This window comes from Anolis carolinensis, chromosome 2, assembly GCF_035594765.1.
Source record: "Anolis carolinensis isolate JA03-04 chromosome 2, rAnoCar3.1.pri, whole genome shotgun sequence".
Lineage (NCBI taxonomy): Eukaryota > Metazoa > Chordata > Lepidosauria > Squamata > Dactyloidae > Anolis > Anolis carolinensis.
In genome coordinates this window covers 251,550,405-251,577,668 of record NC_085842.1, presented here as the reverse complement: position 1 = coordinate 251,577,668, position 27,264 = coordinate 251,550,405, and the positions used below count along the sequence as shown (strand labels likewise).

The 27,264-nt window shown below is 37.4% G+C and overlaps 1 protein-coding gene across 10 annotated transcripts in view; it reads left to right on the top strand.

The window, feature by feature from the left end:
* Positions 1 to 15,087, top strand: part of agtpbp1 (ATP/GTP binding carboxypeptidase 1) — an 80,507-nt gene extending 65,420 nt beyond the window's left edge. For 9 of the 10 annotated variants that reach the window (XM_008103239.3, XM_062972048.1, XM_062972047.1 and 6 more), the window contains 9 exons: positions 1 to 88; positions 417 to 561; positions 1,916 to 2,069; positions 3,602 to 3,782; positions 6,339 to 6,468; positions 7,674 to 7,799; positions 9,391 to 9,567; positions 10,699 to 10,859; positions 11,519 to 15,087. In XM_008103239.3, the coding sequence (XP_008101446.2) occupies positions 1 to 88; positions 417 to 561; positions 1,916 to 2,069; positions 3,602 to 3,782; positions 6,339 to 6,468; positions 7,674 to 7,799; positions 9,391 to 9,567; positions 10,699 to 10,859; positions 11,519 to 11,696 (1,340 nt within the window). In that variant the 3' untranslated portion in view covers positions 11,697 to 15,087. Of the gene's footprint in view, positions 89 to 416; positions 562 to 1,915; positions 2,070 to 3,601; positions 3,783 to 6,338; positions 6,469 to 7,673; positions 7,800 to 9,390; positions 9,568 to 10,698; positions 10,860 to 11,345; positions 11,428 to 11,518 lie in introns of all 10 variants that reach the window. The other variant, XM_062972051.1, reaches the window with a different exon arrangement.
* The last annotated feature ends 12,177 nt before the right edge of the window (positions 15,088 to 27,264 follow it).

The window sequence follows — 27,264 nt, the reverse complement described above, 5'->3', positions numbered from 1 at the left end:
GTATGCAACCCCTCATGTACTCTGTTCAAGAGGCACTAAGTGGACGACCTTGGTGGATTCGTGTGGGAACAGACATTTGTTACTACAAGTACGTTTAGCAGTATTTACATCAAATATTAAATGAATACACTGGACTTCTAACTTGACATTTACTGACAGAGGGCTATATGCAACGTTAGGTGCCCACTGGCATAATTGTAGAATCCATAATAAGAGAGGATGAATTCTCCTCTTCTTACTGAAATTAATATTGCAAAAACCTGTTCTGCCAAAACTAAATAAAACACCTTAATCTTTATTAATTGGTACTAGAAGTAATATTGGAAGAAGTGATGGGGACCCCTAGTTTATTTACATGTACTGGTAGAATTACTTGTCATTGTATCTTTAAACTAAAGTTGACATTTTGTTTCTAGGAATCACTTTTCAAGAAGTTCAATTGCAGCAGGAGGACAGAAAGGAAAATCCTACTACACAATTACCTTCACAATCACCTTCCAACATAAGGATGATGTTTGTTACTTTGCATACCATTATCCATATACTTACTCTGCTTTAATGGTGGGTTGATTTTCACTTGGCTACATTCATGATAATTTTTCTATGTAGGATTTATTTTGGAGACAAGTAATCATATAGTTTGATATATATCACAAGTAAAGGTAAAAGGTAAAGGTTTTCCCCTGACGTTAAGTCCAGTCGCGACTCTGGGGGTTGGTGCTCATCTCCATTTCTAAGCCGATGAGCTGGCATTGTCCGTAGACACCTCCAAGGTCATGTGGCTGGCATGACTGCATGGAGCACCGTTACCTTCCCGCCGGAGCGGTACCTATTGATCTACTCACATTTGCATGTTTTCGAACTGCTAGGTTGGCAGGAGCTGGGGCTAACAGCGGGCGCTAATTCCGCTCCCGGGATTTGAACCTGGGACCTTTCAGTCTGCAAGTTCAGCAGCTCAGCGCTTTAACACACTGCGCCACCACCAGGGGCCCATATCACAAGTACATTTTAATATTTAGAAAATAATTACAGCAGACCCTCACTTGCAAATTTGACTTTTATAGATTTGATTAGTCACAGGTTTGATTAAAATATTTTGTCTAGGAATCTCTTTGTCCTCCAGTATGGCTCTGTGGTCAACTTCTGTCAAAGGTTGATTATAGAGGCAAGCTGGGGGACATAGAAATTCCTAAAAAGAACACCTTTCTAAGAATCTCTAGGTTCACCAGTGCGATGGAGAGCTACAAGAGGAAGATTAATCAGCAAAACTTGCCTTTTGTGGATCTCAGTAGGTGTTCTGACTGGAAGGAACTCTTACATTCTTAAAACAGTGCCAATCCAAACAATAGTTTATAATATTCAATGTCATCCAACATTATTATGTTTTTAGTTGATTGACCTTTATGTTACATTTTAGTCAATATTTTATATTTATATTTATTGATAATTTTTATTCAGAAAAACTAACATTAAAATACTTTACTTTTAATAATGTAATCTAGTATTGTTAGCTGCCTTGAGCATCTTTCAGAGCAAAAAGGCAGGGTAGTGATTACATAAATACTTAAAATAATAATGGTTGCTATTGTTATGTGCCTTTTCATTTACTCCAACTTATAACAACTCTATCCTAGAGCTTTCTTGGCAAGATTTATCCAGCTGGTGTTTGCCATAATCCTCTTCTAAGGAATCCTATTTATTAAACATAGCAAAAAAAAAACCATGAAAGACAATACAAAACAATACATGGAGACAAGATTAGAATTAGTCACTGTAAGGATACTACTCAATATTTTAAAATAGTTGTTAATTCATTATTTATAAAGTCTCTATAAATGCAAGGTGTTGAGCTACAAGTAAAGCATGAGTCAAGCCATGGACATAGATTTACAGTTTCTTTCTCTTTATGATGAAGATGCATCTCCAAAAGTTGGAATCAACGCACAATCCTCAGCAGATTTATTTTCGACAAGACACCTTGTGTGAGACCCTCTCAGGAAACAGCTGTCCTATAGTAACTATAACAGCCATGCCAGAATCAAATTACTATGAACATATTTGTCAGTTCAGTAAGTATAAGTTTTCCTCTTTTTTTGCTGAGACTATATTAAAATAATAGCAAATGGAAAAAATCATTTTTGGTGCTCCTATTATTGTAGGTACATTTTTTTCAGTCATGTGATTGTGCGTATGTACAGAGTTGTATATGTTTACTCAATAAAATATAATGGGAGCAAGCATTTTAAGTCTCATTCATTTCAGTGGGTGAGAATTTTTTTTTAATTTGATGAGACAATTGGAGTGTGTTCCTGTGGTTCCTGGGAAGGCATCTTCCCCTTCTTCTTAGGCGATCCCTTGTAGTTCGAGGATGATGATCCTCCATTTCTTGTGCGTGATTTTTTTTAATGTGTGGAGGTCGGTGCACGGCCAGTCAACACAGTCTTCACAGATTGAGGTCCCAGCAGTGGTGTGATTAACACAACGAGAGTGGCTTCTCAGTCTGTTTCAGCCTTCTTCCGCCTTCACAGCCGTTGTAACATGTACCATGTTATCCTCCGCCTGCTCCGCCGTTGAGGTCTTAGACTTAGATTTCTTAAACTAATGTGGATGCTTGTTTGGATTTCTATATAATTTTATATAATTTTCTTTGACTACATGTAGTTTAATTTATTGATGTTAGACTTTAAATTGATGTGATGTTTTAATGTTATTTTTATATGTGGGGTTTCTCTGGGATTTTTATGTCAGTATTTGTTTGTTTATGGAGGCATTGAATGTTTGCCATTTTATGTTGGAATCCGCCCTGAGTCCCCCCAGGGAGATAGGGCGGAATACAAATAAAGTTTTTTTATTATTTATTATTATTGGTCTTCGGATTGTTCTTGTTCTGGATCCTCCCCTGTGGCCACTCCTGGGAGTGCATGATCCAGTGGTTGTGTCCTCAGGTTCATTGGAACACACAAGCCCCCTCACCACGTCAAGGTGACAATCCATCGAGGGGGCCTGGGAAGGCATACCAGGGGCGTTATGTATCAGGATTTTCTTCATGTTGTTCAAACCTCTCTTATTGCATGTGGGAAAAGGTGTCCAATGGGTATGTTGCTGATGTCTTGGTAGTGATTCTGTGGCTGGCTGAGGATCAGTGGAGTCAAGCACATCCAGTTTCTTGATACTTCTCCTTTCAAAGCTAGAGCCTAAACATGTTCTAATCATTCCTTATTTGGTGTCAGTGAGAGGGGAAGTAAAAAGGAAAAACCCAGCTGCATCTTCTGTAGCCACAATAGGTTGGCAAGACACAGTAAAATGATACAGATTCCTCTCTATCCATTCTTTTATTTATATGCTGCTTTCCCCCTAAAGTTGGGACTCAAAGTAGCTTATTTTTTTTTTTCTAAAATGGCTCTGGTAAAAGGCTTTGGATAAATCAAGGTAACTGTTTCGGTATTCAAAAATCAAATCACTGTGTTAATAATGTGGCAAGAAATGACTTAAATGGTCAAGTCATGTTTCATATTTAATTTTTATTTATGACTTGTTAATAGGAAGATTGCTGTGAAAACTAATTGGTTGTACCATGTTGTTTTGTTTCTGCTCATTCTAGGAAACCGCCCTTATATATTCTTATCTGCTCGTGTACATCCTGGAGAGACTAATTCAAGCTGGGTTATGAAGGGAACATTGGAATATCTCATGAGTAATACTGCTTCTGCCCAGAGTTTACGAGAATCCTATATTTTTAAAATTGTACCGATGCTTAATCCTGATGGGGTCATCAATGGAAAGTAAGCTTTTCAATAAAAGCCACAGCAGTACTATGTGAACACCCCCAAACCCCAGTTGCGAGGCTTCTTTAACGTAGATTGACTGCCTTCCTCATCCTGATCAGAGGCACAGTTTTATTTATTTTGCTTATTATTTTATGTAGATTAAACAAATTGCTATCTCTTGTGGTTCCATGATTTATGTTAAGATGTTTTGCCAACTCTGTTTAAAATGTTATGTTTGGAATTTTCTATTTGTGGAGAAGTATTTTTGTGCATCTAATCTGCTGAACTTCCTTCAGAGTTTACGGTGATATGAATCAGTGGGTGTGGTGCTCTCAGACTTGCTGGAGAATATTGTATGTTGAATGGGGTTTTAAGAAACAGAAAGTATTGCCAGAATGCCTGTGTGTTTGTTAGAATAAAAAGTATAGGTTAGATCTAAGCTTGGTTGTGTTTAGAGTAGATCCATTGAAAAGACTAAGATATTATGTTAGAAACAAGTTTCATTGATTTTGTAGTGTCTACACATTAACTAAATTTGGCACCAGCACACTAACATAATAATTAAAATAAGGCTGTCCAAATCTGTTGAGCATTTTTCATTATGACATATGAGCATGTTCTTAAACATCACTTCAACTATTCAGGCAGTCCTCAAGTTACAAGCAAGATAGGTTCTGTAGGTTTGTTCTTAAGCTGAATTTGTATGTCAGTTCAAACTGGGTACATTTTAACTGTAACTCCAGCCAAATATGTGTGTGTGAATATATGTATATAAGCTTTGGATAGTATAGGGAAGGGTTAATACCACTGTAACATTTATTTTGCTGTTTGTGTTCCTGTTCGGAAGACTTCACTTCACTTTCTCTCCCTATGACAATCGCATTTTGAACATTTTGGCTTGTTGTGGAAACAAGGATTCGTGATAAAACCTCAGTGGAGACACATTTTCCTCATGATAATTCTTTCGGGGGTGAATTTCCCTTCCTCAAGATAGATACCTTCTTACTTCCCATTGTCTCACCCTCATTCTTAGGTATGAGTTGTATGTAATAATAACTAAACACAGCTGTCTATTCTAAACAATATCTGAAAAATATGCACCACGATAAAGGTTCAAAGCATAGAACACAATAAGTATATTAGAGCATCATATACATAATAATGTTAACAATAATAATACAAATAATAATACAACTGATGACCAAATTCAGTCAGCTGTAGTGACACACAGTCGTAACTTACAGAGTAGTAACTTACAGAGTATATTTATAGACTGCAATCATCCAGATTTAAATTAAGGTTCTGGAGAACAAACCCTATGAGGAGCAGCTTAAAGAGCTGGGCATGTTTAGCCTGCAGAAGAGAAGGCTGAGAGGAGACATGATAGCCATGTACAAATATGTGAGGGGAAGTCATAGGGAGGAGGGAGCAAGCTTGTTTTCTGCTGCCCTGCAGACTAGGACATGGAACAATGGCTTCAAACTACAGGAAAGGAGATTCCACCTGAACATCAGGAAGAACTTCCTCACTGTGAGAGCTGTTCAACAGTGGAACTCTCTCCCCCGGGCTGTGGTGGAGGCGACTTCTTTGGTGGCTTTTAAGCAGAGGCTGGATGGCCATCTGTCGGGGATGCTTTGAATGCGATTTCCTGCTTCTTAGCGGGGGGTTGGACTGGATGGCCCATGAGGTCTCTTCTAACTCTACTATTCTATGATTCTATGAAATGCTACACAGAGCAGTTTTCAGTATAGAACATATCTCAAACATACATCAACAAGACTCCAACTAAATTTTGTTAGTGACACAGTATGTGTACATTCAGTCTCTCCAAAATGGTGTGTGATAATATGCTGTGAAACTAAATATATCAGTATACAAATCAATTGACTCAAACCTGGCTTGGAGTCAAAACAAATCAAAGTCTCTGTAGTCTTGGAGCAGTTCTATAGGACTTCTCAGGTTGTAAATGCAGTCAATTAGCCGTAGCTTCAGTTTGTTGACAATAAATTCAGTTTTTCATAGAAAAGCTTCCAAATAGGGGAACAGATGTTGCAGTCATTTACAGTTCCCAGCCAGGAAGCCCGGTCAAATAGATGTTATTTTAGAGTGGCTGGCTGTGAGCCGAAGTAAGCCATTTACTACTGGTTCCCAGGTTTACTCCAGTTTCAGTTAATCCTTCATCTGGTAAGCGGCAATGTTTTGAATATCTGTATTGTTGGTTCATCTTCAAGTTTTATGTTCGCAGTGTCTACATGCGAATGTGAATGTGGGAGAAAGCTAGGAATGTGTGACTTTCTGAGAATAAAACCACAGCTGCCTAAAACCCAAAAGCCGAGCAGGGGATTTATTGTTCTTCCAGGGCAGTTTGAAATCAGATTGTGGTAAACGATGATTTTCAGCATTTTACTTCATTTTAGCATAAAAAAAATTAAAGACGTGTTTTTTTGTAAAAAGATTGCAATGGAACTTTTAATGACCACAGAATTCATGAACATAAATAACATTACTTGTGGAGAAAAATATGTGTATTTGGTAAAACAAGACCTTACTAGAATTATATTTCTCTCACAGCCATCGTTGTTCTTTAAGTGGGGAAGACTTGAATAGGCAGTGGCAAAACCCAAACCTAGATCTTCATCCTACAATTTATCATGCCAAAGGTCTGCTCCAGTATTTGGCCGCTATTAAACGTTTGCCACTGGTAAGTGTATGTGTATCTTTACACAGTTTAATTCAACTGAACAAGTTCTGGCTTTGCATAAAAATGCCATTACTTTGCACAAATAAAGGTGTACCTATTTGATAGATCTTTGTGTGTTTAAATATAATAGAAATCCTTCCAGAAGTGTCTACACATTTACCTTGAAAATACTGTTGTAAAAATGCCAATATGATCAATATACTGGAGCCACAGAAAGATGTAATTCCTGTGGAGAAAGAATTAGGTTGTTTTAGATAATGCTGCATTATGACTGGTTGAAATATAAGAATGATTAATTTGCTCCTGTTGGGCAATTAGGGCTCTTCTTGTGAACTGCCCTCTTGTGACTGTTCCAGCTGGTATTGCAGTTTTACTGGGAAAGCATGGAATTTGGATGGGAAATTATTTCCCATGACTTAGCCATTCTTTTTGATATCATCATTGGCACCTCATGTGTCAAACAAGTGAACAAAAAGAGATGACTGTTTGCCGGTCATTTATCCCTGAACTCATTTTCTTTATAACAAACAAAGTTTTTTGTCCTTTGCTTTTTAAAACAACACGTTTGGAGCACTTGGAAAATATTTAATGCTCTTAATAAATTTTATACTTCAGGGTTTATTTCTTGAAGATCCTATTGTTATGTGAAAAATTTTTTACAAAGATTTACAGTTTTATTCCTGTCACATCTATTATTATGTTTCCATCTCTCACTAACCTATACTTCATATTTTGAGCAACTACAGATGTAATGAGCTCAGTTTGATAAAACAATTTATTAACTGAGAATGAACCTTGTGCATGCAGTTTTGTTTATTTTTGTACCCGGTCCCTCCTTTATCTTCCTTTTTTTTCCACCAGAGTGTCTTTGACATGTAAACCAACAAACTGTGGTTTAGAAAGAATGAGGGATTACTTGTTCTAAAATCAGAAGAAATTGAGGTTTAATATATCTTTGTCGAAGATGAACATGCACTTTTTCCTAAGCAGATAACTTGTGGTACATTGTATTGTTACATCTCAGCCAGACATGCAACATCCTATTGAAGCTAATGTATAACTCAAATTAAGAAAAAGCAGCATAGACATTGAACATATAACCTTTAGCTGATGAGCTGGAATTTGGAAAAGGGTAATCTCCATTTTTGATGTATGTAAGGATTTCTCTCTTATTTTTTATTATTATTATTTTTACTTTTTGGTAGGTTTTTTGTGATTATCATGGCCATTCTCGTAAGAAAAATGTATTCATGTATGGCTGCAGCATCAAGGAAACAATGTGGCATACTAGTGCTGCCTCTTGTGAACTGATTGAAGATCTTGGTTATCGGGTGAGTTATATTCAATCAATATGAGGACACAACAGACTTTTATTTCCTGTTTAATTTTTGGTGTGACAATTAAATGGTGGTCATTGAATTATAAGTTGCTAGTCAGTAGTACTTTTGTAAAAACTTAAATATTTTAAACCTATTTAGACAAGTGTATCTTACTACAGGATTATTTCCATTTTTGTTTTTTATTCGGTTCCTATACTGAATGCATCACAATTCTCATCGGTTTGCTAATACTGTGCTTCATTTAGTGGGCAAAGTTCAATCCTCCATCATTTGACAATGCAGATTACACTTGTTGAGTAGCAGTCCTGCTTTCTCATGCCAAATTTTATTTTTTCTCCACTAAATGTGGAGTTTCAAGTTTCCCGCCACTAGGTAAAGGTAAAGGTTTCCCCTGACATTAAGTCCAGTCGTGTCTGACTCTGGAGGTTGGTACTCATCTCCATTTCTAAGCCGAAGAGCCGGCGTTGTCCGTAGACACCTCCAAGGTCATGTGGCCGGCATGACTGCATGGAGCGCTGTTAGAAGAAGCAAATTTATGCTCATAAGACACTTCCACCAGCAAAAGTGTAGCAAATTCTCTGTGCTCCTGCAATCTGTTGTCATTATCAAAGATCCACTCTGGAAGACCCAAGAACCATTTGGAACAGTAGGGAAGCTACGTGGCAGAAAGAATTGTTAAAAGAATAGTTTTCCTCTTTCTCGCAGCAGATGACATAGTGCAGGAGCTTGCTTTATCCCATAAATAGAAAAAGCAATTATGTTCATCTAGCTGAGATTGATAGGAACCAACATAATGTAGTAGTTTGAGTAATGGAACATGATTCTGGAGAACAGGTTTCCAATCCCTACTCTTTCAGCCTCTGAGAAAGTTATAAGCCCCTCTGAACAATTCTTGTAACAGGGTCACCTTAGGGTTATTATAATTTAAAAACACCTTGAAGGCACACAACAGCAACATAACTAATACATTTTAGTAAATAAATATATGGATAATTCAGAGATATGTATGTATGAAAATGATTTGCAGCAATCCCATCAGGAATAAATGCACTAAATTTGGTAAAGTTCCACAAATCTTCCTATAGTGTTATTATCCATATGTTGGATCTTCCTAGATATCTTTAGTTCAGATTACTAGATTTGTCTAACTTTTTCATAGTCCAGCAGATGGAAATGGCAGATGGAATGGCAAGAGCAGTCAAAAAAGGAGATTACATTTTAAAAATAGTTGATATTTCTGTACATCATTATTGGAAAAACTGGGTAAGAAAACATTCTTGAAATAGACTCCTTGGGCAAAGTATTTTAATGAATATAGGTGTTGAAGTGCCCTGCAGTAGAATAACTACTATTACTTCTGAATTTTTACCAGTCATCATAGAAGGTATAGATGGCTTTTTACACTACATTTTTCTAATTTTTTCTCTTTCATTGGTCTATTTGTTTTTTGCAGGTAAAACATACATTGAGAAAACTCCAAAAATTTTACATACACTAAAATAAGTGTTCCAATTATAATAATTATGCTTCTGAATCTTATAAAATTATTTCAAACTGCCTTTAAAATGTTTATTTCCTGTAGACTCTTCCTAAGATTCTGAGTCAGACAGCCCCAGCATTCTGCATGAGCAGCTGCAGTTTTGTTGTGGAAAAGTCTAAGGAGTCCACAGCACGCGTGGTTGTTTGGAGAGAAATAGGCGTTCAAAGAAGTTACACCATGGAAAGTACATTATGTGGATGTGATCAGGGGAAGTACAAGGTAACAAACAAGTTTGAGTGCAAAAAAGCATCCTAAAATTTGCTCAAATTACCTTCAAATAACGATTTATATATGATAGGACCCCCACATCTGTGGAGGTGGGGTGGGGAGGAGGCATAACATAAAATTACATTGGAGTACCTAGAAAAACCCACAAATTCTTCTAAGGGCAGTGGGGAAATATTTTTTGTAGTAAGTAAAACATTGGATAAAGGGGGTCATACTGTATTTGCCCAAGGATGCAACTATACATTTCAGTGAACATTTTTAAGAAGCATGCTTTAGTTGGAGGAGCCACCCTCTGTAATCTATATATCCACTTTTTGGAGTGAGGATAAGTGAAACCTTGAATAAGGGGGTCATACTGTATTTGTCCAAGAGTGCAACTGAGCATATTTTTAGTCTATATATCCTTCTAGATTCTAGCACATGTTTCTGTTCAGTTCATGACCCTACGCTAATTTTCTGCCAAAAGTGACCCTCCATACAGTTGCTGTTTTTCCCAAATTAATGTTTGCAGTAAAAAAAAAAACCTCAATGAAAGGTGAATTTCAGTAGAAAAGTCTCAAATTTTGAACAAGGGTACTTTTCAGATTGGGGCCCTGCAACTTCTTTTTAAAACTAAAAATTCACATAGTTGAAACCCTTTTTCAAGGCAGGAAGTCTGTATGGGAACATTAGCCCGATAAAGGTATTATTCTCCTTCCCTGTCCCTTAATATGTGGAGCAAAAAGCATGACCTTGTTTGCTGTGCCATTCTTCTGACTTGATTGTATTAAAGAGAATTCTGTGTTCATTTCACCCAAGCACTGGAATCACTCTCCTATCTTTATTCCTCTGTGAAGGAAAATCAAAATGTATGTGGAATGAATGGAGCCATTAGTAAAAAATGGATGCATCCATCTCATCTCCCCCTCTGCTTGTCGCTGGAACAGGTGGAGGAGATATGACTGCATAATACTAAGAAAGTTTAGGTGGTTATTGATTCTTCATATTATCTGTGACTCACACAAAAGTGCAGTCTGACTTTCCCAAATACACTCTGTATTAGGAGTCAGTATTTCAATACATACATTATATTGCATATGATTACTTTACACAGCCTTCTCAGTATATATATTCCCTAAATAGGGATTACAGATTGGGACATACGAACTGGAAGAAATGGGAGCTAAGTTCTGTTCTGGCTTATTACGTTTGAAAAGATTAACATCGCCACAGGAATACAACTTGCCGTCTACTCTCTTTGAAATTGAAAATGAACTAATTGAATCCAGTTGTAAAGTGACAAGGTAGTAAAATAATTTATTGTTTATACTGGTGGTTTCTTTGCATGACATAACTATAGTAACATACAAATTATATAGCATCTAAAGAAATGTAACTAAGAAATGTAACAAAATAACAGTGATATGAAACATTCTAATTTGTACCCATAAAGATGAATATTAAATCTATTATGTATCCTAAGCTCTAGATATTTGCACATATGAAATGCTCTGAATCAAACTGGGGATACTGTATACACAATTTAGACCCTGGTCTAAAAATATGAATCCAATCTTCTATTTGAAGCACCAGATTTTATGCAGGATATACATAATTAGTTCTTCATTTGTTTGTGAATTCTTTTAATATGTTCAAATAAAATTACACTTGAAAGATTAGACTTGATTTAATATTAAAAACTAGATTTCATTCAGAGGCGAGTTTTAACAATATTGTTTGATATTTCTTAAGATCAGTGTGAATAAAAATTAATGTTGTGTTTTACTAAGTTCAAATGGACAGCAACCAGTGATTCCGATTGCATAGGAATTGGTAGAATTTTCCTTTCTTAGACATCTTGGCTTTTAATAGGTGAGAGGAATTTCCTATTTCCCATAATCTATTGTTTGTCTTACTTGAGATATTAGACTTAACAGCCTTCTCTTTTGCATTGTCACTGTAGCCCTACTACATATGTTTTGGACGAAGATGAACCTCGCTTCCTTGAAGAAGTAGATTATAGTGCAGAGAGCAATGATGAACCAGATGTTGATTTGGCAAATAACGCTGCTGATTATGAGCCCTCTCTTCAAGAAGATGGACTTTCTGACTCTGAAATTACAAGGACGCATTTGCCTTGAAACATCTTTGGAATATGAAGAAATTCAGTACGGTGGCTTATTTAAAATGGACATGGTGGGTTATTTAATTTTGGAGTTTTGCTCAAGCAAATTAATTACAGTCAGTCCAGTTCAAAAACAATAAATGTTTCTGGCCTTTAAATAAATTAGCACTTGTTTTATTTAAATATTTTAGTTCTTCTCCTTAGTACTGAATTGTTTTATCATTTCCTTTCCTGAAAAATACTGCTGCATGGCTTTTTATATTCATCCCTATAATCACAGAAAAAAAGAAAGAAATATCAGAGGCCAGAATCTAAATCTTATTCCTTGTGACACTGGCTCCCAAGCCAATCATTGACACTTGTGTAGAGGCAGATTTATGGAAATGACTGTATCTGTGTGCACTGACACTGCCCCGCTTCAAATTCTGATGTTAGTGTTTTATGTAATGCAGGGCTAGTATAATTTGCATCGCATCTGAACTACTTTAATTTGTATTTAGCCAGTTCAAAGGAAAATGGATATTCTGATGCCATATATTTTGATACTTAGATGAAACACACTTAGACCATTTTGTTACAATCTTAATTTGAAATAGGCAATGACATTTCAATATCCAGTTCAAGAAAATTATTTTATTTTCCTATCAGGTAAAGATTTTGATGTTCATGCAAATAAGTCAACTGGTGCCTAGATACTGCTTCTTGATTCTACAGTTGGGACTCACACGTCTGACTGCATCTCCTTAGTAACATACCCTATGTCATCACATAATAGTTACCCCCCCCCCCCCGACTATTACATGGTGAAAAAAGTGCAGGTGCACAGACAAGAGAGGCTTTACTCACCTGCACCCCATGCAGCTATGGGGTTTCTTCAGCGGGCAGCTGAGGGAACCCCCGTAGCTCCAAGGGGTAAGGAGTGACTGTTATGCGAGAAACAACAAAAATACCAATTTTGCTACCTGAAAAATGAGGGTGTGCCTTGTATGCGTTCGCTACTATTATGTGATAAAATATGGTAATTACTACATGCAGAATATTGGCATGTCAAGAAGGTACCAGTCAGGGATTTTTTTTCCTTTCCAGGATTCTGTTTGAAGGCATAGATCATTCACATGCAAAAAAGGGGATATCATCCAGATACAGGTTTACCATCTCATCTGTTTTTGAGAAGTAGACCTTATGTGCCTATATCTAGCATGAATTAAACATTTATCCTCACGTCTAACTTTCTTCTGAAGTTAGCAGTTAATGAGACTTTGAGCAAATATGTACTTCGTAAGCATAAGCACTTACTTGTATATATCAGATTACTAATTTCTTTATTTAATATGCACATAGTTATTGTGCTTTGGATACCGTGTTTATATTTTTCAGTTAAAATATGGTTTTCATAGAAGTATAGTAGTGTCTAAGTGGCTTCCTTTATACATATTTCTAAAATTTATTTTCAGTGTGAGTTAGAAAAAAATTGAATGCTTTAAACATTTTACTTGTTCAAAAGACAAAGACCATGCACACATAAATTTTCAGTTGGCATTTTGTGAAGCTAACTTTTATCATGAGTCTGTTTCACCTCCCATTGTTTTTCTGAGATATCATGGGTCACAAGCAGTACAAAATTAGTACTAATTAGTCCATGTGGTTTGGCTTTGTGGGAAACAGTAGGAATGGGGTCAGCTTTGATTATTATTTTTTGCATCAATAAAAATTATACTACAGTATTTAATATTACTGTATTTTATTTTATTTTATGTTGGTCATAAGGAAGTATTTTTCTAAGAAGCAATTGGTTTGTGTTATTTATGTTTGTCCATCCTCTCTGCCCTCCTCTTGCTAAATCACCAGGCATAGTAATAAATATTCAAAATGTTTTGAACAGAAATATGAGAATGAATAATGCATCGATTAGATTATGACAAATATATGTTAACAGCCAATCCAATTTTTATTGCACATGTACATGTTAATCTTCATTTGTCTTCAGCCTCAGCAAAATCAGTGATAAGTGAGGAAATAAAAGGACATAGGACAAGTTTGGACATTACAGGATGTCAGAATCTCATGGGAAAGCTGGCTTACCAATTTTGGGTAGTGCTACCTCTTCTAGTAAAAGCAACTAAACCACTGACTTCTGGTCAAACAGGATCCCTGAACCAGTAGGTGCCAGCATTCTTGTCTTTCCCCCCATAAGTCAGAGGAATAACCTTTGGCATTTTGTACAATTATTTACTTGGTTTGTTGGGGGAAGAACAAACCAAGTAAATAGTTTCTGCCAAGTTCAAATATGCTAAACAAACCATGGATTTAAATGTTTTGAATGTGATTTTCCTGCTTCTTGGCAGGGGGTTGGACTGGATGGCCCACGAGGTCTCTTCCAGTTCTATGATTCTATGATTCTGTGAATGGCTGTACAAGTAGGAATATTCAGGCAGCAAGCAAGCTGGATCAAGCAATGGAGGCCAGCAGATCTGCTCATCTCCAATAAACTTTAATCAAGTAGAATTAGCTTCTTGTGACCTGCAAGCCTCAACATGTTTTTTTTTAGTAAGGATATATAAATGTTATAATTTTCATCTTGACAAGAAGAGTTGAAGCAGTTCCTCCTGGCTGTAGTAGCTTACCCAAAACCAATATGGTCACAGATGTAAAGAGGTATTTGAATAATATAAATGAAACACTGAGCAGTGTTATGCAGTGCAACAAAATTGTGGCTCACACCCCAAATAGATCCTTTTTACTAAATGTAAAAGGAGAATACAGCATTTTGCCACTATTATAGATGAGAATTCATCCTATATCTGTCTGCATTGTTTTAAAAAACTACTGTGGCTGATGAGGATTTATAACATGAATTTGGCATAAAAAACTGTACTTCTGTTTCCCCATGTTTTTAATTTAAGAGAACTTGTCAAAGTTAATAACTTGAACGCTATGGAATAATTTCCCCTTTTTGAAAAGTATTTGGCTATTTTCAACCAAAATCTTATTTTGGTGATAAACATGACATATCCTGCAACAATTTAGGTTGGGTGTTCTTTTTGCCATTTCTGAGTACTTAATGTGATAAAATGTCATATTTAATACATTATTTCTATCCAGTGATATATTGTAATAAATACTGGAATCTTCCTGGAAATCAGACAAAGATTGCTGTTTGTGCCAACTTTCAGGTGTTAGTTTACTGTGGTATATTACACTTCTTGTAGCTTGTAGAAGAAAGACAGCAAATACTCGGTTTAAACAAAACTTATGAAACAAATACTGTGTGCAAAGCCAGGAAACCCAGGTTTAAAAATAATTATTCATTATACTGCTGTAACGATGAACTGTGACATTATTGTGCATGATCCCCCAAATATCAACTTTATCACACAAATGTGTAATAAAAGAATGATTACCATCCAGTTCTGTATACGTTTTTTTAATATTAGGAGAGTTGTTTTTAAAACAACTAAAACTGCTAATAAATTTTGTATTAAAGGGATTTTTGAAATGTTGTTAAAATTGAAAAGCATCTTACTGAATATGCTATATTTTTCCAAGTCTTTTTTGAGTCACCATATTTATTTATTTACTTACTTACAGTATTTATATTCCACCCTTCTCACCCCAAAGGGAACTCAGGGCGGATCACAATGTACACATACAAGGCAAACATTCAATGCCATATGAACATAGAGACAGAGACAGACACAGAAGCAATTTAACCTTCTCCAGCTTCCAGCTTCCTGAGGGTATGCTCGATTCTGGCCACAGGGGGAGCAGCTGCTTCATCATCCACTGTGATGCCGACTTCCTCATTCCAAATGTTGCTGGACGATTTTTATGATGTCGTAAATTAGTTAAATTATCCTCCCCACATATTGGTACCTAAATTTCCTACTTGATAGATGCAACTATTTTTTGGGTTGCTTAGGTCAACAACGAGCAGGGCTATTTTTTATTTTAATGGTCAGGTGCTCACTACACCATGGGCTGGCCTCGAATTCATGACCTCTTAGTCATAGTGATTTATTGCAGATGGCTACTAACCAGCCTGTACCACAGCACATTTCTTGTGGGATTGTGTTAAAAGATGATATCTCCAAGAATAGAAACAGTAAGTTCAATGACATTAATGCTTCAAGTTGACATATTGCCCCCTCTTCCATTTCTCTTTGCACGTGCCATACAAAGAAAAAATAAGCTGAAATGCATTTCCATGCTGTGTTTAGGTGCCTTCAGTTTGCATGAATCACAGCAACTGCATGGATTGCATAGGGTTTTCCTTAGGCACTGAATATTCAGAGGAGGTTTTGCCAATTCTTTCCTAACATCACTTGGTTTTCATTCATGGTCTCCCATCCAAGTGCTAACCAGGGTTGACTCTGCTTAGCCTCTAACCAGTGGTTCCCAAACTTATTTGGCCTACCGCCCCCTTTCCAGAAAAAATATTACTCAGTGCCCCCTGGAATTTTTTATTTTATTTTAATAGCAAATAAACAGAAATATATGTATTAATGTTTCTACCTTTTTTGTAAAATATAGTAAAAGGTGTAAATTAGAAACATTGAAGTTTGAAATTATGAAACTATTTTTGAACTCAGAATAGAAAGGTAATAGTTATTCATCGCCCCCAAATGCACCTGTGGCCATCACCGCCCCCCTGGATTGCTGCAGCGCCCACCAGGGGGCAGTAGCACCCACTTTCGGAATCATTGCTCTAAGCCTTTAGGCCCTAGTCAGCTTAATCTTTATTGCTTTCCAGGATTTTTTAACATTATTTGCAATTTTTATACATCATTTCACTAACATTCTAAAACTTTAGCATCATCCCTTCAATATATCATTTCCTACAATACTTTGATAAATCAACACTGCCCACCTTAATCTCCTATAATTTAGCGAGGACTAGAAATTTAGACATTTGTAACATTAGGCCACTTAATATGTGGAACGTTTTCCTAAATTCAGTGTAACCATTTTGTACAATTTCTAGGACTGCAGGACAGTGGCATAGCGGATGTAAGAGAAGACTATGTATAGTGTTACAATAATGACACTTTATAATCTTCATATGCAACAGAGTGGTAAGACATTCACTGGAGGAGATTCCTGTATTTAGATTGCATCTGCTAATTAGAGTGTCCACGCTAGTATAGGGATTTCATTGTGTGAATATAAAGGTCAATGCTGTGTTCTGGGATCTTTTAATTTCCATATATGCCAATGTATAACATTTGTATAACATCCAAACATTTCACATTCACAACCACAAACAATGTTATCTATACAATCCAATTTTAGCAACATCAGGTCATAGAGCAATTGTTCTTTAAATATTTTAAGGCGTTTGCCATAGTCCTAGTGCTATTCAGATGTTGGGTTCAACAAGGTTTTTTTTTGCCAGAACTTAAACCAATATAAAATTACTTTCATTAACTTGCTTTGCTTTATCTATTTTCCTTTTCTAATTTTCTTTCCCCACTTTTTCTTTGAGCCTGTGTCCCAGACCGGTCAATGGTTTGTATCCAAAATTCTTTCTAGCAGAAGGGTTCATTCCAGTATGAGAAAAGAAGCTTTGGATTCAGCTCACTAACAAATATAAAGAACCAGCACTTAAAAAAACAGAAATGATGCAACACATCAGTAAGTTTGTGGAAAATCAAAAGGGACATTGTCTTTTGATCTTTGAAAAACCAATGCATGGAATCATCTTAGGTTCAAGACTTCACCCTGACACTTTTCAACAGTCAATAAAATAATAATAATAATAATAATAATAATAATAATAATAATAATAATAATAATAATAATAATAATACATCACACAGTCCTAGACACTTGGGAAGTGTTCGACTTGTGGTTTTGTGAAACGAAATCCAGCATATCTATCTTGTTTGCTGTGTCATACAACGTCGTTGTGTCAATAATAATAATAAGTGTGTAGTATATGGTCAAAAATGCCTTTAGCACCCAGGAAAAATGAAGTGAAAATCTTAAAGTTCCTTGCACAAATGCATGAAATTGATCTATTCCGCTTTTCTGTGTATGCAGAAACCTTACACAACTTGAAAACATTTATTCTCTTTTATGAGTTTTTTCATTTTAAATGTAAGAAACTCATATTTTCTTTTTTACTTTTATTAATCAAGTATATTGTGCATTGTTTTGGTTTGCATTTCACAATGTGCTTTTGTGAAGAACATACTAAGCAGATATATATAGCTGAGATGATAATTCAACATTGGTGCTTATTGGTTCAGTTTACAAAAAAAATCATTAAAGGCTAAATTCCAGGATGAGAGAGTTGAAAGTAAGGCTCCAAGATGCTATTACACAGGTCGCTTTTCCATCCTTCCATTTCTTTTTACAGTTAGAGGATATTAATTTCCTCCTGGTTCCACATTGTCCACAATTGTTTTTTTCATTTTCAATCAATCTGCTATTTAGCTTCTCTCAGGTTTTCACTCATTTCAGCCTCAGCAGAAGACAATGGCAAACTCCCTCCGAGCAGATCTTGCCAAGAAAACCCCATAGTTTGGTCGCCATGAGACAAATGAAAGAACAAACAACTATAGTTAGAAGATTTATTCTGTTTTTTCCTATCCAGTTAAGTCAAATTTAAAGCAAATTGTAAGGACAGCAGAAGCTTTGAAACTGACCCAGATTCATCAGACACTTTGTTGGCCTTATTACTACATTGAGATGTGTTAACTATACTAATATTTCTATATATGTAGCATGCCTACATATAAATTTCATGCAAACCATATAAATTGGAGTGATGCAGTATACCTTTTGGGTGGGATAACTAACCTAAATATGTTCCATTGTGCTCAGTGGACTTCATTCTGAGTAGATATATTTCAGAAAGTGTTGTAGGCAAATCCTGTTCTCATACCTAATTGTTCCAACTATTATGCCATATCTGTTCTAGTCTTTCCCTATCCCTAGCATATACATGATACAAGTCAGTTTCAGATCTTAGTTTTACTTTAGGGTTTTTGTGTGTGTGTGTGTGTGTCAGGAGCGACTTGAGAAACTGCAAGTTGCTGCTGGTGTGAGAAAATTGACTGTCTGCATGGATGTTCCCCAGAGGACGCCCAGATATTTTACCATCCTGTGGAAGGCTTCTTTCATGTCCCTGCACGAGAAGCTGGAGCTGACAGATGGGAGCTCTCCCCAGATTCGAACCGCCAACCTTTTGGCCAGCAGTCCTGCCAGCAAAAGGGTTCAACCCATTGTGCCATCGGGGGCTCCTTTTTTTTTTTAATAAATGAAAGCACTGTTTTGGAGATGACGAGGGGGAATGGCTGAATAAATGTGTCTAATATCTTAGCAAAGTAGGAAAGTCAATTAATTTGGATTGTCTATGGAACCTAACCACTGTTAATGCCATTTTTTCCTTAATAGTGGTTAGGAAAACTACTAATTGCATCTCTATTACTCCTGGTGGGGAAGTTAGTGCATTGTGCTGACCAGAAGATTGACTAGGACTCTTGTTGGAGTCCAGGATTCAAATCCCCTCTCAGCCCTGGCAACCTTGAGTGACACTGGGCAAGTCCCACGTTCAACCTAAGATGAAAGCAATAGTAAATCTCTAAAATATTGTGAAGAAAAGATAGAGTTTCCATAACTCGCAGTCCTATGCCTACTAGAACTAGGTATTTCACTCTTCTTTCATATTTGGCTTTGTCAAAGACTTTTTATCGCCATAGATCTATCTATTTGCTCTTGTAAGTCTGGATGTACTTGCCACCACCCAAGAACAAGATGACCCATTAAGATCTTCCATATAGCTGAGAAGATATTTTCATTGCCGTTCTCTCTTCTTTCCACCATATCTGCCTATTGAGACTACACTCCATTCCTGTGATGAAATTAACTAGAGTCTGCAAGAAATACTATAAGCACTGTCAAATATATTTCCTTGACAGAATTTGTTGAGTGCTGAGTAGGCCTGGTTTTGAACTATGCAAGATATCTATTGCAATAACTAATACCCACATGTACCTAATTCTCACACCAAGGCAAATAAATTCTATAGCTGTATTATCTGTTTATCCCTGCTTCTTTTCCAGGGATTATGTACAGAACATGTCCTTCTCTAGATGGCAGTCTTGCCCTTTCTGTTGCTTCTCAACACCAAGATTCAGCTTTTATGATGACAAGAATACAGCAGCCAGTTCAAATAAAAGAGAGATCTATAATATTCATATTGCCAGTTCCCAGCTACAATTAAACTTTAACATGCTGGACCAGAGCCAAACCTACTGTTCGGCAGAGTGAGACAGCCACTGAGGCAGCTGATATTGGGTGTTTTGAAAATATTACATTTTTAGTTGTTTATGTATTCTGGTTGAACTTTAAGAGCCATGGAGGGGTAATATTTTGTTCTTCAGATACCCTGTATTTTACTGTGGCTGGAGGCAGAGCAGATTTTCATCTACCTCAAGCAGTAACATTTGTCTTGGACCAGGAACAATCATGTCTACCATATGTCACTCTTCCATAGAATCATAAAAATTCTGGAATTGGAAGAAATCACAAAAATCATCTGATCCAAGGCAGGAATTCACAGCTGAGGCATCTCTGACAGATTGGTATCCAACATCTGTTGAAAAACATCCAATGAAAATACAGGTTTCTCCATATTTGTGGATTTGATTATTGATAGATTTTATGAAACTGTTATTTCTAGAAATTTCTAGGCCTTCTAGTGTCAGCTTTCTATGGTCAACTTCCATCAGAAGTTTACATAGAGTCATGCTGAAGAATCTAGAGCAGGCCTGCACAACATGTCAGTAGTAAGGGGACAAAATAAAATAGGCTAAGCTGCTGCAAATAAGATTTTTGCATTTCACTTGTGTGCTTTCAAGTTATTTCATGCTTAGGGCGACCCTATCACAGAGTTTTCTTAAAGGGGATTTGCTTTCATCTTTCTCTAAGGCGGAGAAAGTGTGACTTGTCTAAAGTCACCCAGTGGGTTCAGAATCATAGTACGAGGTTCAAATCACTATACCACATTTTCTGCATTCTGAAATCCATCCTTCTTCCCTTCATCCCTTCTCTTCCTTTTTCTCTCTCCGACCTACCTTTCTTCCTTCCTCCCTCTCTCCCTCCCTCTCTCCCTCCTTTCCTTTTTTCTTTCTCTTCTCCTCCCTACCTCCTTCCCTCTCTTTTTCCTACAAATAATACAGATTCTGAGCCAGATATTTTGCAGACATATATGTTCTCATGAACAGATCAACTTTGGTAGTGCAACATTCTGTATCATACAATCCCAAAACCAAAGAGAATGTTTGTTTATCTACATAGAGCTTTTAAGTATTCACAAATAGATACTAATTGTAATTTCTTTCTTCTCCTAGTGAAATGCCATATTACTTGCATAGCCTATGAATGGAGTAGAGCAGGATAACTTTAGTTCATATCATATGGTCCCAAAATCTGAAATACTTGCACAGATATCCCATTATTTCAAAATGCAGTTGTATATGTCCGATATTGTTGTACTGCTTTTCTATCACATCAGTGTAAACCAGTGGCTCCCAACCGGTGGGCTGCAGCTGCGAGACCTAAAATAAGGTCCGTAAGACATGCGGAGAAAATCAGCTCTAGATTATTAAATATGGTTTTCTGTGGGCAAACAGATGGCGACTACTGGGTGGCATATGTTCTGTATCAGAAACTATAGCTGATATAATCTATCCAATGCAGTTTTCTGAATCAGCAACCTAAATAACCAAACCGAATCTGAAGATGACCAAAGAACTGATTCGTAACCCTTTTGGTACTAATATCCCTGAAAAAGAAAGGTTGGGAACCACGGATCTGAACAATGCCCTAGAATAATAGATGTCAAGTTAGCCTGCTAAGGATAAAACGAGATCTTTGTTGGTCCTACTTAGTCTCATTTTTATGGTACAGTAGAGTCTCACTTATCCAACCTCCACTTATCCAACGTTCTGGATTATCCAGCGCATTTTTGTAGTCAATGTTTTCAATATATCGTGATATTTTGGTGCTAAATTCGCAAATACAGTAATTACTACATAGCATTACTGCATATTGAACTACTTTTTCTGTCAAATGTGTTGTCTAACATGATGTTTTGGTGCTTAATTTGTAAAATCATAACCTAATTTGATGTTTAATAGGCTTCTCCTTAATCTCTCCTTATTATCCAACATATTCGCTTATCCAACATTCTGCTGGCTCGTTTATGTTGGATAAGTGAGACTCTACTGTATATGAAAATTTTTCTACTGAAGTCTGACAAAAATATAATTATAATCTGGAAGAGGAACATCCAGTTCTGTTGTGTGTTTGGGAGAGGAATGAACATTCCCAATTCACTGAAGCAAATGTGTGAATACATATGAGGCCACATGCAAGTGATTAAAATCCCCACAATGTTGGTTGTGAAATGCAAGGAACAACTGGGGGTGGGACAATCCTTTTTCTTTGGTGCTTCTTTTAATGTAGTATTTTATGCGTGCATGCATGCATTTGTTATTACATGGTGAGTTTGAAAAGAGTTTGGATAAAAAGATATATATATATTTGAAGAGGGCGAGAAGCGGGTATAACAAAACATGGCAACCTTCAGCTGTGTCCTAGTTGTGGTAGTTTCTATGGTTACCTCAGATACATTACATTCTGCGGCTAGTTAAAAGTCAGCTTCAGAATTGATGGGTTTAAATGACTGCCGCCGAGCTTCTACTGACTGAGCTGAGAAAACTGAGGAAGGAGGTAACAGCATGAAAGGAGATTTTGCGTCACACCGGCTAATCAAAAACCTCCAGGCCCACACCAGTTGTTATTAGAGCCAATTCACCTCCCGTCCATGCTTTATATATTATCAGATTGTAGGTGCGATTGATCAATTGGTTCACTGTGGTAAGACCTGCAAAAAGAATCCCTTCATTGGAAACAAGGCACCCCACATTTAAAGCCATTTCAGGCACCTAATCTAGTGTTCTGAAAAGCTTGCTTTGCACCATGCAGTGTGACAAAAACTGCAGGGATCCTGGCTTGCCAGGTAGGAATGGTGGGCTCATGCATACTTCGCTGCCACATGCAACAAGATCAGTCACTGTGTAAACCAGATTGCAAACCAAAAGGATGTGCCTACCACTCTGGTTTGGTTCTTTCCAAACAAACCAGAGACAAAATCCAGAAACGAGCCTACAACAAACTCTGGTTTGTGCATCTGGTTTGTTGGAACAGAAGTAAACCAATGCAGCAATTCTACTTCATGCTTCATAATGAATTAAAAAAACAAGGTTTTGTGGTTTGATTGCAAGTTTAAGTAACTGAGCACAAGGATCAGCCAAGGCTCTTGGTATTATTAAACAATGGGGTGTCACAAAGCCTTGATCTGCTACTACAAACAACTAGGGATTCTACCACAAGATACAAATCAGCTGCCTGCCTGCATCCAAACTCAGGGTTAAGCTCCAAGCAGTCGTACTCCCAAGTAGGTATAGGATTGACAGGAGGGTTGTGTGAGTGACAGGGGCAGGCTTGTTTTCTGTTGCTGTCGATACTAGGACACAAAGCAATGGATTCCAATTGCAGGAAAAGAGATCTCATCTAAACGTTAGGGAGAACCTCATGATGGTAACTGCCGAGATGGCTGGATAGCCATCTGTCGGGGGTGCTTTGAATGTGTTTTCTTGCATAGCAGGGAGTTGTACTGTATGGCCCTTGGAGTCTCTTCCAATTCTATAATTCTACAAATCCTCGAACAAGCTTTATGAGAGATTTTCTAACCACTAGACTTTGGGAGAAGGGTTAGGTTCTGGTCTCTTCAGAACATCACTATATTTTACTATTTTAAATGTCCTAAAGTAGTTTGCAGAAATCATGACCTCTTAATTCTTGCAACTATCCTCCTAAAACCTTGCCACTTTCTGGACAGTGGCACCTCGATCTATGCTATTTTCCTACCAATTCTCCCTCCTCAAATTACCCCACTGTTGTTAGGATTCTTATGACACTTAAAGTGCTGCCCCTATCCTTCATAAACTTGTCAAATGAGTAATTATGGTCACCTTTGTGCTGGCTGCCATTTTTACAAACAAGTAGCAGAGGGAAGTGAATCATATCCTTTTGGGATAGCCTTCAAATAGAGAATATGCACTTGAATACATACATCAAAATCCTGTGCTGACTTGCTTGCAGAATCATCTCTAAAGTGGCTACTAAAACGATTGGTACAGCTGTAGCAAAGAGAACAAAAAGTACAGCTGATCTAAACTGGTGAATAGTTCAAATTCCACTCTGAATTTGTCATATTTTGTGTTGCTTTACCTCTTATTTTACATTGTATGAAAAGCCACTCTGATGAAGATGTTTTGAAAGCCATTTGAGGTGAGACCCTCACAGGCCTCCCATACTAGAAGATTGCAACTTCCAGAAAACCTAGCTGGCATAGTTAATGTTGAAGGCTGTCCAACAATATCTAGAAGGCTATGTACTGTAATTCTCATTCCTGTTCTAATCAGGGCTGACTGTTCTTTCTTCCACTTAAATTTGGGGTTGCTTTAAGCAGACCTTTGGTATGTGTATGTATTATTACAACTCCCAGCATCCTTCAGCCAACATGGTCATACTAGTTAATGAATGCTGACAGTTGCCATCTCCCAAAAATAAGTTTTCCAAGCCTGGCTTCAAATTTATTCTTAGCACTCCTTCAGAGACAGTCACACAAATGACAAATACTTTTTATAAATGTTACTGTGAATAAGAGAGGACAGACAGCTTAAAAAGCACTACTGTAGCCCAAACATACAAAACACACGTGCATCCCTCTTAATATCGCTCTATTAAGTAAGTATGTACGAATCCAAGCCACATAGCATTCTCTGAAATGTTTTCCTTTTCAGTATTCATCTCTAGGGCAAAGGGTGTCCTGGACAAAATCACTTCTCATTACTATTCACCATAATCTTGGACATCTGGCTGCAATGGGAGCCAATTTCAATACAAAAATAAACAGTGCTAGCATTATTTCCCTTTCTTTTAGAAAAGCATGTATAGCAAAGCCCTATTTCCTCTCTTAGTGTCTTCCTCTTTGTTTTGCTATTGCTGCTGCCCTTCACTTTATTCCCAGAGTTCAAATACATTACTGTGTGACTCTTCTTCTCCACAAGATGGAGATCCTTGAAAACAAAAAAAAGTGGGAATGATGTGCATGGAGTCTCTGGACAGGGTTTGCATGTCTACTTCACATTTTCGGTCCCTGCATCACAGATTTGCTGGTACTGCACTGCCCTATTCTAGGTTTACCAGTTTTTCACCCAGCCATTCTAGCTGTGCCTTCATCTGCTCTGTATTGTAAAGGCATAAAGAGATGATAAGGCTTCTTTATATGTCGTGAAGTGCTCCAGGTTGCCTCTCCTATCATGAGAAAGAGACTTTTGTGAATTGAGTGTCACAAAAATCTGGCAAATGGCTAGCCTTTGAATTATTGACTACTGTATTTTTTTTAGTTCGCGAAGAGGAATAGGATTTTCTGCCTTAGGTGACAAAATAACTCAAAGGACGTAGGGTATCAATATGCAGTTTGAACTGAGAGGAGAGGCTGGTTCTCTATTTCAAACGCTTAAATCACCAGTGGAAGCTTGAAGATTTTTTCTTGCCACTCTCTTCCCGTTATTTCCAACAGTCCAGCAAAAAGGAGGCCAATCAGATACCAAGAGCCTAATCATCCAGGAGAAACAAGAGGTGCAGCAGGGAGAATCTATCACCCCATGTGCAGCTCCCTCTTGCCAATACTTTTCCCATCACATGGGAAAAGTATTGCCCTCCCAGCGAGGCTCCATGTTGGCACCATTGGAGCCAGCACAACACAGGAAGAGTCCCATGTTGGAGGGGAAGCATCTGGTGAAGGTTTCACCCCAGTTGGGGGCTAGGCCTCCACCAGAAGTCATGCAACATTGTGTAATGTCTGGCATGGGGATCCGTCCATTAGATAGTGTGAAAGCGCCCTAGGACACTAAATTCACCCCATCTGATGAGGTCGCAAGACTGCCTCTGCTTTTTAAGCATCCACTTTCCCAGTTCTGTAGTTTGAGAAAAGATATTATTTCATGGTTGGGCAGGTGGACAACTGAGTTTCTAAACTGTAGTCCTAATAATCTCTCACCATAGGACCAATGGGAAATGCAGCACTTTTGGAAAAGCCAAAAATTGTTCACCTCCAATATACAGTGACACAATACAGATGTACACAAGTCTATTGCTATGTGTCTTAGGGTCATTTCCAGTTTAATATGACCTTAATGCAAACTGACAGCAAGGTTTTACTGGCAAGCTTTGTCCAGAGAAGGCTTGCTACTTATTTTCTTCTGGAGCTGAGAGTGTGACTTGCCCAAGGTCATCCAGTGAGTTTTCCTGTTCAAGCAGGGAATCAAACCCTGGTCTCCCAGAATCTTAGTCCATCATTCAATTACTCCACTACACTGGCTTAAAAATAAAAGCCAGTTGTTGTCACATGCTTTCAAGTTGTTTTCAGCTTATGGTGACCATCATAGAGGTTGTTTTACAAGATTCCCTGAGAGGAAGTTTGCCATTACCTACTTCTAAGGCTGAGTTTGACTTACCCAAGGTCATTCAATGAGATTTCATGGCTCATCAGGGATGCAAATCTTGGCCTTTTAGAGTCATAGTCTGGCAATCAAACCACTAGACTACACTCAGATTTACAGTCAGTTCTACTTGATGGAACTTGCTTATAGACAAATGTGTACAGGATTAGAGCTTGAAAGAGTACTCTAGTACACTTTTGAAGGCTTCTTCTCCCCACCTTGCACAAGAACATGATTTAATTTTAAGGGGAAGAAAGATTGTAGTAAAACATCAGCAAGGTCCACATTCCTGCTGTTGGGTTATGTCAGGCCAGCTGCACCTCATTCCCTGACTTGTGGGTTCTTGTAACTTCATTGAGTTGATGACCAAGAGGCAGACAAGGTTTGGGAAACAGCTCAGCTGGTTGTGGCACAGTGTTCTTATTGAACTTGTTTGCCTATAGCTTAGCAGATACAAATGTTATAAAGATCTGTGCCCTCATTTGTTCTATTCCTATTACTGTACTGCATTTTTTTCCTTTCAGAAATGCAGATAGCTGCCTGAATTGTACCACAAAATCCATAGCATGTAACGTCACTATAATAATATGTCTAGACTGCATGCTACATGTGCTTCTCTGAAAATCACTGTCATTGAGCAATGTGTCTAAGATTGTTTAATTAATTATGTGTTTCTGTTTAACTTCTGCTTTATTTATAAGTCAGTTTCTAAAGAAAGGAATAGGCAGAAACAAAAATAATATTGGAATCATCAGCCACTAAGTTCTCCCTACCATTGTAATCCAAAAGGTACAAACAATGAGAATGACTTCAATAGAAACCACTTTATCACCCACCCACCCAGTATAACACCAAGGAGGCTTCTCTGGTATGTGCTAGCTGACACTTGTACTGCTTGCTCAGCTGATGAGGAGGAAAAATATGGTGTGGATGCTGCTGAAGTCATCATGAGACAGATGGCCAAATCACACAAGCCCTCTGGATCCCTGGGGCTTGGCTAGT